The sequence below is a fragment of the Egretta garzetta genome, unplaced genomic scaffold (genome assembly GCF_000687185.1).
Source record: "Egretta garzetta isolate BGI_Z169 unplaced genomic scaffold, ASM68718v1 scaffold34, whole genome shotgun sequence".
In the NCBI taxonomy this organism is placed as follows: domain Eukaryota; kingdom Metazoa; phylum Chordata; class Aves; order Pelecaniformes; family Ardeidae; genus Egretta; species Egretta garzetta.
The window spans coordinates 4036408-4051400 of NW_009259586.1; the positions used below are offsets into that span (position 1 = coordinate 4036408).

At 47.9% G+C, this 14993-nt stretch overlaps 1 protein-coding gene across 1 annotated transcript in view; it reads left to right on the forward strand.

Annotated features, from left to right (window-relative positions):
* RECQL5 (RecQ like helicase 5) overlaps nt 1–4711 on the forward strand; it is a 38084-nt gene extending 33373 nt beyond the window's left edge. The window contains exons 14-19 of the mRNA XM_009637760.2: nt 44–184; nt 653–1326; nt 1534–1609; nt 2508–2759; nt 3288–3360; nt 3486–4711. Coding sequence (XP_009636055.1) covers nt 44–184; nt 653–1326; nt 1534–1609; nt 2508–2759; nt 3288–3360; nt 3486–3586 — 1317 coding nt within the window. The 3' untranslated portion in view covers nt 3587–4711. The remainder of the gene's footprint in view (nt 1–43; nt 185–652; nt 1327–1533; nt 1610–2507; nt 2760–3287; nt 3361–3485) is intronic.
* Nucleotides 4712–14993: the final 10282 nt, after the last annotated feature.

Below are 14993 nucleotides of genomic sequence, written 5' to 3' on the forward strand. Positions count from 1 at the left end.
ATATATTTCTGGCCATTAGAGAACATTTCTGTTCTCTTTTCAGGTAGCAGAAATCAACAAAGCCTCAAAACAAGGAGAGCTGTTTTCAGTCTTTGGGTCTGGAACTGGTGGAAACAGCAGCTTAGAAACAAAATCTGTGTCTCCAGCAGAAGAGGACTTCCTCCCTGCATCCCAGGTTTACTCGGTGAGTGAGTACAGATGGGATAGACAAGGAGGGAATGGTGTGCTTTGTCTATCTGCTTTTTTATAAATTTATTTTAGGTTCTTTGTGTGGCCATAACTGTATATTTCTATTGGAATTGCTTTCCCTGTCTGTTCTTTTGGTTTTGGAGTGGGACCAGCTAGTCGTGCTGGTTCCTGTTAGTGAATATAATCTATGTGCAGGCCATACGTCAAATAAGTTTTTCTTGTCTTGCTCTAACCAGGGATGCTGTCTGTTTCCTTGCTGTGGGCGTGTGACTTTAACCTGATCCATTTCCCTGATGTCTCAGTTGATAGTTATGATGATGAGTCAGTTTTACAGCCTTCCCCAGCTTACGGCTGTGCACACTGGTGTATTGTATACAGAAACTTAGCTCCTTTCAGGGTTCTGCACACAGGGCTTCCTTAATGCTCTCACACCCAAAATTTCTTCTTCTTCCTTTCTCCCTAGTTCAAACCCAAGCGTGTGGGAGCAGGATTTCCAAAGAAATCCAGCTTGTTCCAGACAGCTTCAGAACTGCTGAAGGTCCAAGAGGAGGGCAATGTAAAGCCTGTCAAAAAAGAAGTAGATTGTCCAAATGGGCAAGACAACAGCAACTGCAGTCTGGAACTGGACACCAGAAACCCTGTTCTCCAGAAGAAAGAAATAGCAACCAAAGCAGTGTGTGAGAGGGCTGGGGTAGAAGTACTCCATCCTGAAAAGAAGGGACAGCAACCCAGTCCAGACACAAAAGCTGCCCTTTGGGATAGCCCTACTAAGAAGTCCAAACCTAGCAAGAAGCAGCAAATGCTCGCAGAAGCGGCCAAAAAAGAATCACAGGATATTTCCAAATTCTTCTCCCTCCCCAAAGGTGGATCTAAAGCCAAAAGTTGCAGCTCAGCAAAGGAAGATGGCTGTTCTGCAAGCACACTACCTCAGGTTTCCCCTCAAAGCATGTGTCAAGAGAAGTCAATACCTCAGGAAAACAAAGATGTCTGTGGAGAAGATATGACTGGACAGTCCCAGGCAGAGAATGAAGAGCTTGGAGAGAGAGAAGTAATGCTGACTGAGAGAGAGGAGGATTTTAAGACTCAGCAGGCTGCTGAATCTGAACTCCTTCAGGAAGAAATTGATGTAAAATCCAGGTAAAATCTGTACCTCTCTGCTCCCTGTGTTGCCCTGTTAACGAGCTTCAGAGCCCCACCAGCCTTGTCCTGGAAACTGGGAATCTGTATTAGATCTCTAGGCTGGTGAGGGAGGCTCTTGCTTTAACACGGCCACTGACAGTGAGTGCAGTAATAGCTTCATTGTGGAAAGGCTAAAATTGGCCTTCTCTCCACTTTTCCCACTAGTGTTGCTGAAAATGTCACAGAAACTGAGCTAATTGCTGGGGAAGGTGAGTGTGGAAAGCGACCAGGATCAGATGAGGTAAGACCTTAATTGGATGCTAATTTTCTCTATTTCTTCTGCTCATCTTGTGCCGAGTTTCTCTCTGGGAGTGATGCTCCTGATCTGAACTTCACCTGATAGTGTTACTTATCTGGGGAGGGCCCAGCTGCAGTTGCAGCAGAGGGGAGAACCATAGTTGCGTTGCACTCCCAGTGTCCCCCTGCTGCCCACTGGGCCAGTGCCAGCAACTCAGACTGAAGTGAAAAGCTTCCCCTCCACTCTGCTTTGTTTCCTCTTCTTTGCAACACATGTGACTGTGCCCTTGCTGATGACTTGCCTGGAATGAGTCTCCCCACCCCCTCCAGATCTGTAACTAACTATAATTAGCAAGCCACTTTCTCAAGTCAAGGGAACAACCACAGGCCAATGATGCAGAGGACCACTCAGGAGCAAACCATGTCACAGCCTTCCTTGCCATTCAGTCTCTGGTTCTGCATCTGGCATCAGAGACTGCCTGGTAGCTATCTCTACTGAACAGTGCCGTTTTCTCCTTGCTCTTTCAAATTGAGCAGGAGTGTGGCACTCCTGAAGTGGTTGATTCTTCCTGAGGGGTTTATTCTCAGCAGACATCCTGGGAAATCTTTTCCTGTCGGGTTTTCCTGTATAGGATGGGGTCTAGCAATTAGCTGCCCTAATAAGAGCATAGGGTAATTCTAAATGTGATAGTTTTAAAGGGTTTTTCTTAAAGTCCCTTTGTCTGGGAGACTATTGTATCTGCACAGCAAAATGGGTTACATAGATTCCTGCATGGTGTTCACTATAGGAAGAGCCTGCAGGATGCTGCAAAGATTTGTGTTCTCAGAAGGTAGTGGCTGCTTGGAAGTATAATGCTGCCACAGGAATTGGTGGGGTTGGTTTTCTTCTGTCCCATCTCCAGGATATGGAAAGTCCTGCAACAAAGCGGATACGGACAGTGGCAAAATCTTCTATTCTGTGCCAGCCAGAAAGCAAAAGTGTTGGTCCAACAAAGAAGAAGGTGACTTTTGATCCAAACTTATCACAGTGTGATAAAGAAGGAACCAGCAAGACCGTACAGCCAGTGACCAAAGGCATGTCCCTCAAAGAAACAGCAGACATCGTTGTCAAATGTTTGACCCCATTCTACAAGGGTGGCAAATTTGCTTCCAAGGTAGGGCACAGCTCATGACCCTCTCTAGCAGAAGGAGACCGCATCTCCATAGCAATCTGGGGCTGTAAGACGGGGAAGATGATCTGGATACCACATTTCATTTCCAATTCACATCTTGGTATGTGCTGTTTTAGCAACTCTGTGTGCGACAGCTCACCCCTCCCAAGAAAGGGTTTGTATGTGATGTAGAGTGGTATCAGGTTAGTTCCACACTTGTTTATGATTGTTCATGTTTTCACAATAAACTCTGCAAGTTCTAAAAAAACTCATACCTGTGGAGTGGCAACAGATCAGGTTCAGTTCTGGTGTAGGTTACTTGATGTGTTCTGCAAGGCAGCATGTGTGTGCATATGCTGCTCCAGCACTGCAGGGACAGGTGTATTTGCAGGTTTGAAACACTCCTGTAGTCTAAATCTATGAATGGTTTGTGCTAGAGCCGGCCTGCGCTAAGGGCAAAACAAATGTGGAAACAGGCTGGTGAGGTAACCAATGCCTGCTTTCTGCTCTTTATCTTCCCCAATTCTGCAGGATCTGTTTAAGGGCTTTGCTCGGCACCTGTCTCACTTACTGACTGAAGAGGAGAACCCTGCCCGCAAGACCGGTGAGTTGGCAGCTGGGGAGAGCACTGAGAATCTTGAAGTTCTTTTGATTCTCAATGGATTGTTGTCTTTAGAGGGGGAAGATGTCTTGCGAATTGTCTTAAAGGTGGTGCTTCCTCTCTTGCAGTGAAGGAGGAAGCACAGAGACTCATCAAGGAATTTTTCAAAACAAGGGTCAGGTGTGAGAGTGAGTCAGACTGGCAGGAGCTGCAGAGCTCAGAGAGCTGATCCTTGCATCATGTTGGCTGTCTTCCTTCCTCCAGCAGTGGGACCAGAGGTTTATGAAGAACTCAGCCATGGAGGGTTTCATGAAACTGCAGAACTGAGCTTTCTTTTCCCACTGCATTTTTTCTCACTTCTGTCCTTAGTGACATGCATTTCCAGGAAACCAGTTTCTGTGAACTTACGGAGAGTTTCTCCAATACCTAGGGTGCTGAAGCCCTCTAGTACCTCTTGCCAAGAGGTGTGAAGTCTGCATCTGCTGCGTAGGTTAGGGGCTGCTACCTCAATGGTCTGCAGTGTCTCCAACCTCTACTCCCTGGTGCAGCCTGGGAAGGATTCAGACTTTCCAGCTTGGACTCTGCTTTGGGATGGTATCTTGCTTCCTAGACAGCTCCTTCCCTTGCTCCCCCATCTCCTAGTTCTTATTTCAGTGTTACCAATAGAAGCCTTATGCTACAAGTTCACATGCTTTGCTCAGGGCTGCCAATGACAAACTGGATGGTTGAGTTCCTGGATGGAATGTTTTCCCTTGAAGAGCAGGAGGGGAGTGTTTTGTTTTTACCATGCAGGCAATGCCTACTTTCTGAAGGTAGAGAAACTCGGATTCTTTTTCTTTTAATCTGAACTTTTTTTTTTAACTTTGTCTAGTTCTGCCTGCCCTTTAGCTTAAGCAGTGATGCTCTTTCAGTATTAACCTCTCCAGTAGTGGCACCAAGGCTGCCAACACTTTTCCAGCATTTGCTTCTAACCCTTAAAGCCATATTTGTTCCCTGTGCCTCACCCACAGTCTGCAATACAGAGGGCAATGCTGCTGTTACAACTGGTTAAGGTACTGCTGTGGCCCTCAAATTGACACTGTGGTGCCTGTGCTGCTATATTTATGTAAGGGCCTGAACCTTAGGGTATCAATGGGCTTGAAATAACCTGATGCCCTGGCACAAGTCCTTTCTGTTGGGTTTTTGTTGGGTTCTGCCTTTGTTCCATGCCTATAGAGACTGGTGGCCTCAGGCACTAGTGCTGCTAGAGGAATCTGCAGCCTGAGAGGCCATCAAACAGGCTTTTGGATCACTGTACTCAGCAGATGTATTTTTTTAAAATGTACTGAAGGGTATGTGCGGAACTGACAATAAAACAATGTTATAGCTGCTGTGGACTCTTCCTGAAAGCTTTTTCTTATCAGTTAATCATACAGTGGTCTAAGGTACATTAAGACTCCATCACTGAACATAGACATGAAAGCTCATTTCTTATCTGACCAGGCAGGTAATAAATGCAAGCCCAGGATGGGATGGATGGGAAAGATGTGCCAGCAGACACCTCCAGCCCCTTAGAGCTGCAGGACTTCTCCAGCTAGAACCAGGAGGAGAACCTGGAAATGTTTAACTCAAAAGTCACTTTCATCTTCAGCTTGCTCTGCTCACTGGAGGACAAAGGGCTTTACAAGGAGCCTTTTACACAATAGAAATATTTTTCAGCTGTTGCCCACTGGCTTCTATTTAACTTCCCATTAAAAAATCCTGTTTCTTCAGCCACTTAAGTGGGGTTACCATCTCTCCAGAGTTCTGTGCATGTAGAGTTCAGCTGCTTCCTAGGCGAACTTCTCAGAAATGCTTTGTTTGTCTTCTAAATCAGGGGGCTCTGGAAAGGGCTGATTAAGGCATGGGGTTGTGTGACAAAGCGCTTTATCACAATGTGGGGCATTTCTAACCAGATGAGCGCTTCTATGCAAGGCAGCAAAAGCTCAGAGAAAAAGAAGGGGAATAAGGGTAAGCGTAAGTAAACGCTTCAGAGCTCTTCTCTATTCCTTTCTTTCTTGTTGCTGCAGAGCTTTACCTAGCTTTGCAGTAGCACTGTGGAAGGAGGAGGGTGGAACATGCCTCAGCTAAGACCTCACAGGCCACAGCGAGCAGCACTTGAAGGGAAGTTCCTGATAGGGAAGATGCTGCAGCTACTGCTGGCATCAGCTCACCAGCAAGAAGCTAGCTGTGCATCATGGCTTGCATTGAGCACCCTCAGATCTATCCCATTCCCAGCCAACAGCGACAACATTTTCCTCAAGTTTTGCCAGTTACCTACAGATCAATCTTCCCATGTTAGATGTAAACCAGTATCTGCCATGTCATAGCTTCAAAATACCTCTATGTGATTATTTTATTAGTCTTCTAAAGTGCAGGTACTTTTCAAGTAGGGTAGCTGTAGCAATAAAAATAAATTAAGCATTTTTGTACAATGCAGAACATGTTCCTCCACTGTAGTGCAAGTTCCATTTGAACATGCTTTCCCCATGGGCACGGAGCCATCATTTAAGTATGACAGCTGCATGGACATGACTGACAACTTTATAGTAGAGAGAAGCATGTGCATATAATTATGTCAGTAAGAAAATAATTAACAATAAACTTTCTTACCATTGCAGCTCAATCTGTGCCCCAGCATATGTGCTATTTGTATATTAACACTGATCTGCTTTGCAGTTAAGATGCTTTCTACAAGCTCCTGCTTCAGGGCCTCATGCATGTCAGTACAGAGAAAAAAGCGGGCCTACAGAAAACACCAGCAGCCAGTGCAGTCATTTCATAGCCTCAATGGTGTGTTGCGATACACAGATCCCTAGCAAGCATCAGTCTTTACTCATGTTTGTTAATTTGGAAAAGAAAAGAACAGTCCCACACTGCATAGCTTGAAGGCAATAGCTTGCATCTGTTTAGCCACTCTGTGTTGGAACAGGTTATGAAAAAGCAGTGGTGCGGAAAGGGTGTCTTGTGGTTTGTTTAGCCAGTGCGCACATTGCTTCAAGGAAAGAGTACTTGAGGACTGAAGGACAGGTCACAAGGGGTGATATTATGGTCCAGTCCACCAAAAAACACTGTGGTGGCATTCTTAGAAAGCAGCTGTCTGAGGTCATGGGTGTCTTTTGGAAGAGTCCTCTCCAGAATACAGGGCACAGAGCACTGAACAAGCTCAGAGAAAGGAAGACAGTGCTGTTTTGCTTGGTCGTTTTCCTCCTCTTAGGCTTTAGGGGTGCAACTCTGTTTTATCCAGGATGACAACAATCATGTGATACATTTCTTTAGCCTGTCAAAACACAAATCAGTATCAGTCATTCTCTGCCCCAGAAATGTCTGCTTCTTGTAATTAAATATCCCCATAAATCACTTTCCATAATTAAATATGAGGTACATGCTGGGACAAAGCTGCACTTCGGGGCCTAGGAAATGTAGTGTCCCCATCCACCTCTAGGACAGAAGAGAGCAGTAGCTCTGTCTCTTAGCTGGACAGTGGAGGGCAATTTCTGAATTTCCAGGAGGAAGCTGTAGGTCCCGGCTGAGCTCACCTGTGACAGTTCAAGCCACATAGTCTTGGGGCTGGCAGCCGAGCCATAGTTCAGTTCTATGCCGGGAAGCCCACCATCAGAGACAGGCCGCAGGGTTCGCATCTTCTGCAGCTCTTTCAATGGAATGACACAGGAGACTGCCTGCGTAAAGAGAAAAGCTGCAAAACACTCTCTGGTGCAGTCCTCACAAATAAAACCATCTGATTCTCACCAAGGAGGATTCACCTCAAGAGACTATTGAAAGCTGAGACAAGGACTGGGTCACAGGGCAGTGTGTACAGAATACAGGGCAAGCTCCTGCTGCCAGTGTGTCCCTAGAACTCCTGCAAGACTGGGACAAACAGGAATGTGACCTACACTTAGTTTTACTGTGGACCATGCTTGTTAGCATGATCCCTGGACTTACAAAAGAACACTTGGCAGTACTAACTGTCCTACCCCTCTTGACACTTGCTTTGGGCTAGGACTGTTTTTAGAGTGGCTGTGATGCAGGTAAATACAGTCTCTTCCTGCACAAGTTCCTGTAAAAGTCAAACTTAGTACCTGACAGACATCGGGGCTCTGAACTCTAGGGAGGAATTGTCTGGCATACCTGGGTAGTACCATCCACCACAATGATCTCTTCTTTATTCACACCAAAGAAACAGGGCACAGGGATTGTGTCATCGCTGACTCTCTCAACAAAGTAGGTGTTGTAGCCAAAGAAAGGCAATTTCATCACATGCTCTGTAAGAAGGCAAAAGGCGGCTTTCAGGCAGCAGCTTCCAGTCAGCAATCTACTGCACCAACTGAAGGTGTTGAAAAGCTGCAGGAGTTCCCAAGATTTCTACATTAAAAATTAAGATTGACAACTTCTCCCTCCCTCCCAGGCTTCTGATACTCAATTTCAGCAACCTGAATAGATGTCCTGTTCTTTTCTGACCAGAAAAGAGACGTGCAGACAGAATATCAATTAGAACACAACTTGTACAGAGCTCTGAACATCTACTGCAGACTTCTGCAAAAGAGGTGGGACTTCTACCATGATCACCATGTTTGGGAACAAGTGCCAGTCTGCAGGGGGAGGCTGCCAGGGAGTTATATGTCATGGCCCGTTCCAAGGATCCTTGCCAATCTCATGAACTGTCCCAAAAGTACATTCAGAGCAGCTTCCATCATGCTGAGGATAGACGACTCAAGCAGATCTGGATGTCTCCTCACCTATGAACTGGATTTTTGCATCTTCTGGCTGGAGGGGCTGCCTGGTTCTCATCAGCATGCCAACTTGGTTCTGCAGAGCCTGGGGAGTGATGGAGGACTGCAGGGTCTTTGGTGTGTACTCCTTCAGCTCGTCCCTGTGCCAACAAGTAGATACTAATTCACCCCCTGCCCAGCTAAAATCGAAAGATCAACCAGAAGGATTAAGAGGAAGGAGGGGATCTGGCAACAATTTGCAACTGCATGGCTGTGGGCAAGGGTGGAGGGAGAGGCGAAGAGCATGACAGGTTGTATCTGAATTGGATAACATGGAAGGAAACATCAGGGACAGTGATACCACCATTCTCCACAGAGAAGGTGGCTGTGCACCACTGACTAGTGCACCGGGAGAAATCCCTCCTTTCTGGAGACAACAGGAGCTCTTCAAGCAAGGACTGCAGCGTGGAAGTAAAGCCACAGGGTGTATCTTTCACAGGCAGTCTCAGCTGAAAACCACCTTACTCTAACTTGTCTTGCTCTTGTGCCTCCAAAGCACTACAGAGAGCAGTTCCCCATGCCCAGCAGGGTTATGTCATTAACCCCTGCTGCTGGTAGTGTAAGGTGATCTGATGGAGACATTACCTCCACTCTGAGTCAAAGTGCATAAGTCTAAAGGAAGGAAGAAGTGTGAAAATACAGCTCGGCTGCAGGGCAGAAGCTTTCCAGAACCCAGGGACATTTTAATTCCCCTTAGGCATCTCACTACAGATTTCAGGTGCCCAGGGTTGAAAATCCTTGCACTTGTGAGAAAGAACAAAGGAGCATTCATCCCAACTATAAGCTCATGCACTTCATTTTTGGTATTACATACACATGGCAGTCAAAAGAAACATCCATGGCACCCTCATGACCCTCAGCTCAGGAGGAGTCTCAAAAGGAAATGTGGATCAGAGACAGTCAGCATTAAGAGTGTGAACAGGAGGTAAACTTTCTTGATTACAGGCAGGAGTCAATCACTAAGTGACAGTAATTAGTAGCTTACATTATCCAGAACTGTCCATTCTTAATTATCCAGAGAGTACTTTTCAGGCACCTACCCCCGTGGTGCCAACAGCCATTAGAGATAGAGACCCACCATCAGACAGACATACCTGGAGGGAACAGAGTTCTGCTGCTCTGTTTGGGCCCAGTGCTGGAGCATTGCCAAAATGCCAACCTGCACCTCCATTTCTTTTCTATGGCTTAACAGTATCCTCCCATTCAGGTAATCCCACTGCATCTGAGAAACAGCAAAGCAAAGAGGCCTTTGTTAAACCTTGCAGAAGGTACATGCAGGTCTGGGCAGTGCCAGGCTGCAGAGACCCACATCCTGCTTTGCTGAGAACATATCCAGCTCAAGCTGATAACACAAAAGCAAAGGCTTTCTGGGCTCAGGAAGAGCATGCAAAACTGCAGAATCCATGCCTGGAACAGTACAGCTCATAGGCTAGGGCTACAGGTGCACTGCTTTCCTTGCATCCATAGCTTCAGTTATTAGTCATTCCCAGAAACAGCATACAAAGTTGATCAGCCAAAGCCCTCCCACTTCTTCAGCCCCCTTGGCCTGTACACTATCTCTGCCCCTACTAGGGAGCCCCTGCTAGGGAGGTCCCTGGTGCGCACACTGCCCTTGTTGCTTACCTGTCCGTAATGAACATCAGTAAAAATTTTGTTCTCAAAGTGCAGAGGTGTCCTCCAGATGAGCCGGCGTAAAGTCACAGTGACCAGCTTGTCCTCCAGCAAGTAATCATGAAGATACTCCTCCGATCTTATTGGCCTCACCGTTTTATCTACAAGTTTACACAGAAAGAGGGTCATCACTCCTGGTGCTGAGACAGTGGTCTGTGCTCCATGGCCTGTCCTTATGACTCCCAGCATCAGCCATTCCAGAGGGACACAGACCCACACAGACACACACACCTTTTTCAGGAACAAGCAACACAGCCCCTGAGAAGGCACAATCCTTAACCCTTGTAACAGAGGGAAACTGCTGAAGAGGAATCTCCCCAGAGCCAGCAAGGGTGGGGAAACTATTGAAAACAGTAGCCGTGGTACTCCCTGTTGGAGAAACTGCTTTAAGAAAGAATCTAGATGTTAGTGTTTACTTGCCGAGATTATCACTGTCACTTCGGATGGCAAAAAGAACAAATTCCTGTATCTCTTCCTGTTCGCCTACCCCCATCTGCTCACAGATCTCTTTCAAGAGCTCCTTGGCCACCTGAAGCAAGGAAAGAAACAAATAAGTACCATGGCTAGGCAAGCCCAAAGCAGCCAGACATACTGGGCTTGTTAGGAGGCAGCAGTATGGCTCTGGCCTTTGTGCAAAGCAAGCTGGGTGAGGCATCCCAGCGTTGTGCATGCCCTGCAGAGATACGCTGCTGCAGGGATTCCTCAGAAGTGAGTGGGAAACTGTCACAGCACTGTCACAGGAAGCACATGCCAAGCCCAAGGTTTTGACAGATAAGGGACTTTCCCTGGTGTGGCTCAGAGTCCAGATCAATGAAGAAATTTGAAGCAGAAAACTCACAGTGAATGTCTTGATTCTGGTGAGATATTCTACACCTCCAGGCATCAGTATCACTAGCCGGCGGGCACCACGCCCCTTCTGCAAAGGACAGTCGTTAGGCAGCAAGACATGCAGGATCCCATCAGCCCCATAATTCTTCCTCCCTCTTCCTTCCTCCTCATCTCTGAATTCCCCTACTTGCCCATAGTACCTGCCTCTTCCCTGCCTGCTCCATGTGATTGCACTTCCCAATCCCCCTACAGACATGTGCCTCATTGCCTCTCTTGGAACAATAACCACCCCTGCAACATCACACATGGCACCTCCTGACAAGCCTCTGCCCTCCCTCTTTTCCCAGCATCCCCACTTCTCTGCCCCTCAATACCAGCAATGCCTCCATCTCCACAGGGAAAGGAAGGTGGCGACGGCCCCCATACATGACGTTTTTCTGCAGGTTGCTCTGACAGATCTTGGCTATATCTGCAGGAAAAGGAAAAAGCTTCATGTGCTGAGTGCCAAACAGAGGACTTAGCATTGTCTCCTATGGTGTTGGGTCATCCTGGCTGTGTTGAATTTAACCCAGGGCCACTGCTAGGAGAGGAAAGAGACTTGACCTCATCTCCCACTCTGCTAGGACACATCCAAATCATGAGGGGCCAGCCCCAGTGTCCAGGGCAGTAGGAGTATAGAGGAATGACAGGATGGGAGAACTAGAACACCCTTCTCTGGCAGGATTCCAACCCAAATACCTAACCACTGATGACTCTGGAAGACCACAGCCTGCCTTTCCCCCAAAGTCTAGCTGTCCAACTGGGCCTAAGCCACAGGGCTAAGCTAAGCCTCAGAGACCACCAGGCAGTTCCACCTTGCCTGGGTGAAGATGCAATGGGAAATGACCTCTGCAAACAGGAAGACTAGAGATACAAAGCAGACTCTTGCCTGCAGGCTCAGCTCCCTCAGTACCCTACTAATTTCTCCTGCCTAACAGGATAAAGGAGATTTTCCCATTGGACCATGTCCCCACCTGGATCCTGTGTTCTTTCCTTGACAACTGGGCCTTAGTAACAAGGGGGCAGCCATTTATTTTGCAGGACACAAGAAACAGGCATACCATGGTGTGTGCTGGATGGATCACTGCTGGCTAGCTGCAGAAACTTGGTGGCATAGGGCATCAGAATGTTAGAAGGGAGGAAGTACCCAGTTAGCAGGTTTAGGAGCAACCAACCACGCAGCACACTCTCCCTGTGGGACAGAAAGAACTGTGGGCATCTTGGAACAAGATAATTCCTGCTCCAAGCTGCTCAAAGTGAGTCTCTGCCTTTCTGAACACCCATGGCAGGTGGCAGAAAATGAGGTGGCAGCCCTTGGTCAGAGGTTTCTTATGCTGAGGAAGGGATTGATTCATTTATTCAAACAGCAAACAAAGAAAGGGAACAGTCAAGGTCACTCTGATGCCACTGCTGCCATATTGCAGGGCAGTGTGGCGAAGCCAGTCCTAACTGTTGTACCAATTCCCCAGGGCTGTGAAAAGGAAATCAAGGCTCTGAGCAGCATCATTACCAGGAGCTATCAGGAATGTTTACCAGTGCCCAGACATATCAGCAGACCAAGATACAAGGACAAATATCCATTGAAGTGAAAAAGCCAAACCCAATGACTGGCTAAATTTCCTGAGTGCTCAGCTAAAGCCCCAGCAACTGAGCAGCTGGGGACAGTACATCATTAGAGGGAGCCTCTCCCCTGGTCCTGCTGTCTATGCAGCAAGGCAGACAGTTCCCCTCCAGCTGTGCATGCACAGGAGCTGACAGTGCTGGTACTTACTGGTTAGGGTTGTGGGTGACCTGTTTGATGACCTGGCAGTAGACCTCATCATGCAAACTCTCCTTCTCCTTGCACAGCTGCATTCAGAGAGAAGACAACATCAGAGAGGGGACGAGAGCATCAGAGAGGCCCCAGGTCAACTGTGTGCCCTTCCTTTCCCACCTCCAGAGCTCTGCCAATGCGGCTTAAAGCTTGGGCTTTGCAGCCTCTGGTCTCTAGTGCTATCTAGGCCCAAAGAAGGAGAGGCAGGTTGTGCTCTCGTCCAGACAGCGATATCCAGGGAAACCATTTACGTGCAACCCCTCCTTTATGTTTTTTAATCAGCCTCTCTGTTCCAGCTCTTTTTCTTACTTAGGAAGGTTCATTACAGCTATCCCTGCTCCCTCCTTTCCCCACAAGGTCTTGGGCCTTCATTCCCATTGGTGCTTCAGCACCTTGCCCAGGAGAAGGTCACAAACCTGAAGGATTTCATAGATGCATTCAACCTCATTCTGGTTCTTGAGTTTTGATTGATCTCCCATGAATCGCATCAAAGCTGCAATGCAAAGGCTAGCATTTAGGTCTAAGCAGAGGTCATCTTGCCACAGGGCAGGCAGTAGATTAGAAAGTGTACTGAAAGCTTTACTGCTCCACAGGCTATTACTAGGCTTGAGTTGGGTGTGTTTATTGGTTGAGGCATCAGCCCAGGCAGCGTGTGTTCTTGGATACTTTGCATTTGAGGCAAAGTGCATTTTGCACTTGCTTTCAGCAAGGACACAGGTGGTTATTAACTGCAGAAGTGCCTTAGGAGAGGCCCTCCCTCCTCTCAGAGTTTTAATTCCTTGCTCTGGGCCCAGTGATGCCTATGTATGGTCACCAAGGCCCGTCCCACCCAGCCCTGCTCCAGCCTCTGCAGTGTTGTGTCCTAGGGAGTTACTTACTCTTGAAGTTCTTTGTAGCAAGCTCATTCAGCTCACTGTCAGAGTACTGGAGCAAAGACTCCTGGATTGGGACCTGCAGGACCAGAATACAAGGGTAAGCTGGGGAGACAGATCGCAGAGAGCCATGCTGCAGGCTTTACAAAAAACCACAAGCTCCCAGTATCTTGCAGGCAGCACTGAAGAGTAGACAGCAGCCAAGGATCTACCCTCTGTGTTTTTGCCGTGTGGGGACAAAGCTAGAAGCAATGCTGGAGCTGGGGTTATGGCTGGAGCCATAAGGAAACACTAGGCTCACCTTGGTGTGCTGGACCAGGGCAGATGCATTCTTCTTTTCAGCAGACATCCCTTTCAGACCCTGCCTAGACAGAGAGAACATGCAATCTAATAAATATCCCAGAAATGGCTTGGTGTGGGTCAGGCTACACAGGTCCTGTGTATGCCTTTTCAGGAAGGACCACAGCCTACTCACATGGACTGAGCCTTTCGGAAGTAGGCTATGGCGAAGTCCATCATTGTGTAATGGTCACCAGCAGGGACTAACATGATACTGTTGGGTTCTGATGTCAGGCTGGGAACAGAGCTCTGCAGAGACAGGCACCAAACACACCCTGAAAAGTCAGCTGAGGAACTGCAGTGTGTATTCTCCTCACCTGCCAGACCTGGGAAGGCCTCGTCTCTGTGTGGTGCCTCCCCCTCCCACTATGATAGTATTTGAGTGTCTCCATCTGTAAGGATTAAGCAGTCATCATCTTCCCTCTAGCCTTGGAGGTCAGACACTATTCAGGGCCATGGGCCCACCCTAGCAGCTCCCACAGAACCCGGCCATGTTGCCTAGCAGTTCCCCAAGGGCAACTCACCTCCCTGCTGGTGTTCCTGCTCTCCGGGGAAGTTTTCATGCTCTTCCGCAGCCCTCCACGTCTGTCCATGCTGGTGCTGAGGTAATCAGGGGCCGCAGCCAATTGCACCAGGCTGGTGGGGAAAATACCACAGCGGCCACCAGTGGAGCCAAACTGCCAGCCTACAGAAACAGGGGAGAAAGAATCTGGAACCATGGCAGCTACCAAGAGAAACAAGCAGTGAGACATCCTACTGGCAAAGGAGAGCACCAGACTAACCAGGCTTTCCTGCATCCTAAGATAACATCCCCTATAACTATGGCTGGAACAAGGTGAGTTGCGATCAGAGAATGGAAGAGTTTGCTTTCTTCTGGTTTACTCAACAATAGCATGTAGAGATTCCAGGCACCGTGGGTCTGGCAGGCCCTTGAACCCAGTCTCCACCTTTCTTACCAGTCTCAACAAAGTCTCTCACCTGGCTCCACGCCTTGCATGGGCAGTAACTCGATGAGGTCACCCTTCTTGAAACTAAGAAGGCTCTTGTCATCTACAATGTAGCTGCGCAGAGCAACGACGTAGTTGGTATCCTGGGGAAAAAGCAATGGGGAGGTCAAATCTCATCCCAAGGATGTGAGGGACCATGTCATCCCACAAACACTCTCAGGTCCATGTGGGAAACCACCTTCATTCCCTGATGCACTACGGCCACTCCCTCACCTGCCTCAGCTCCTGGATGAAGAGTTCCACCGTGGCCTTGATACACGGAGCCTTTGGAGAGTGC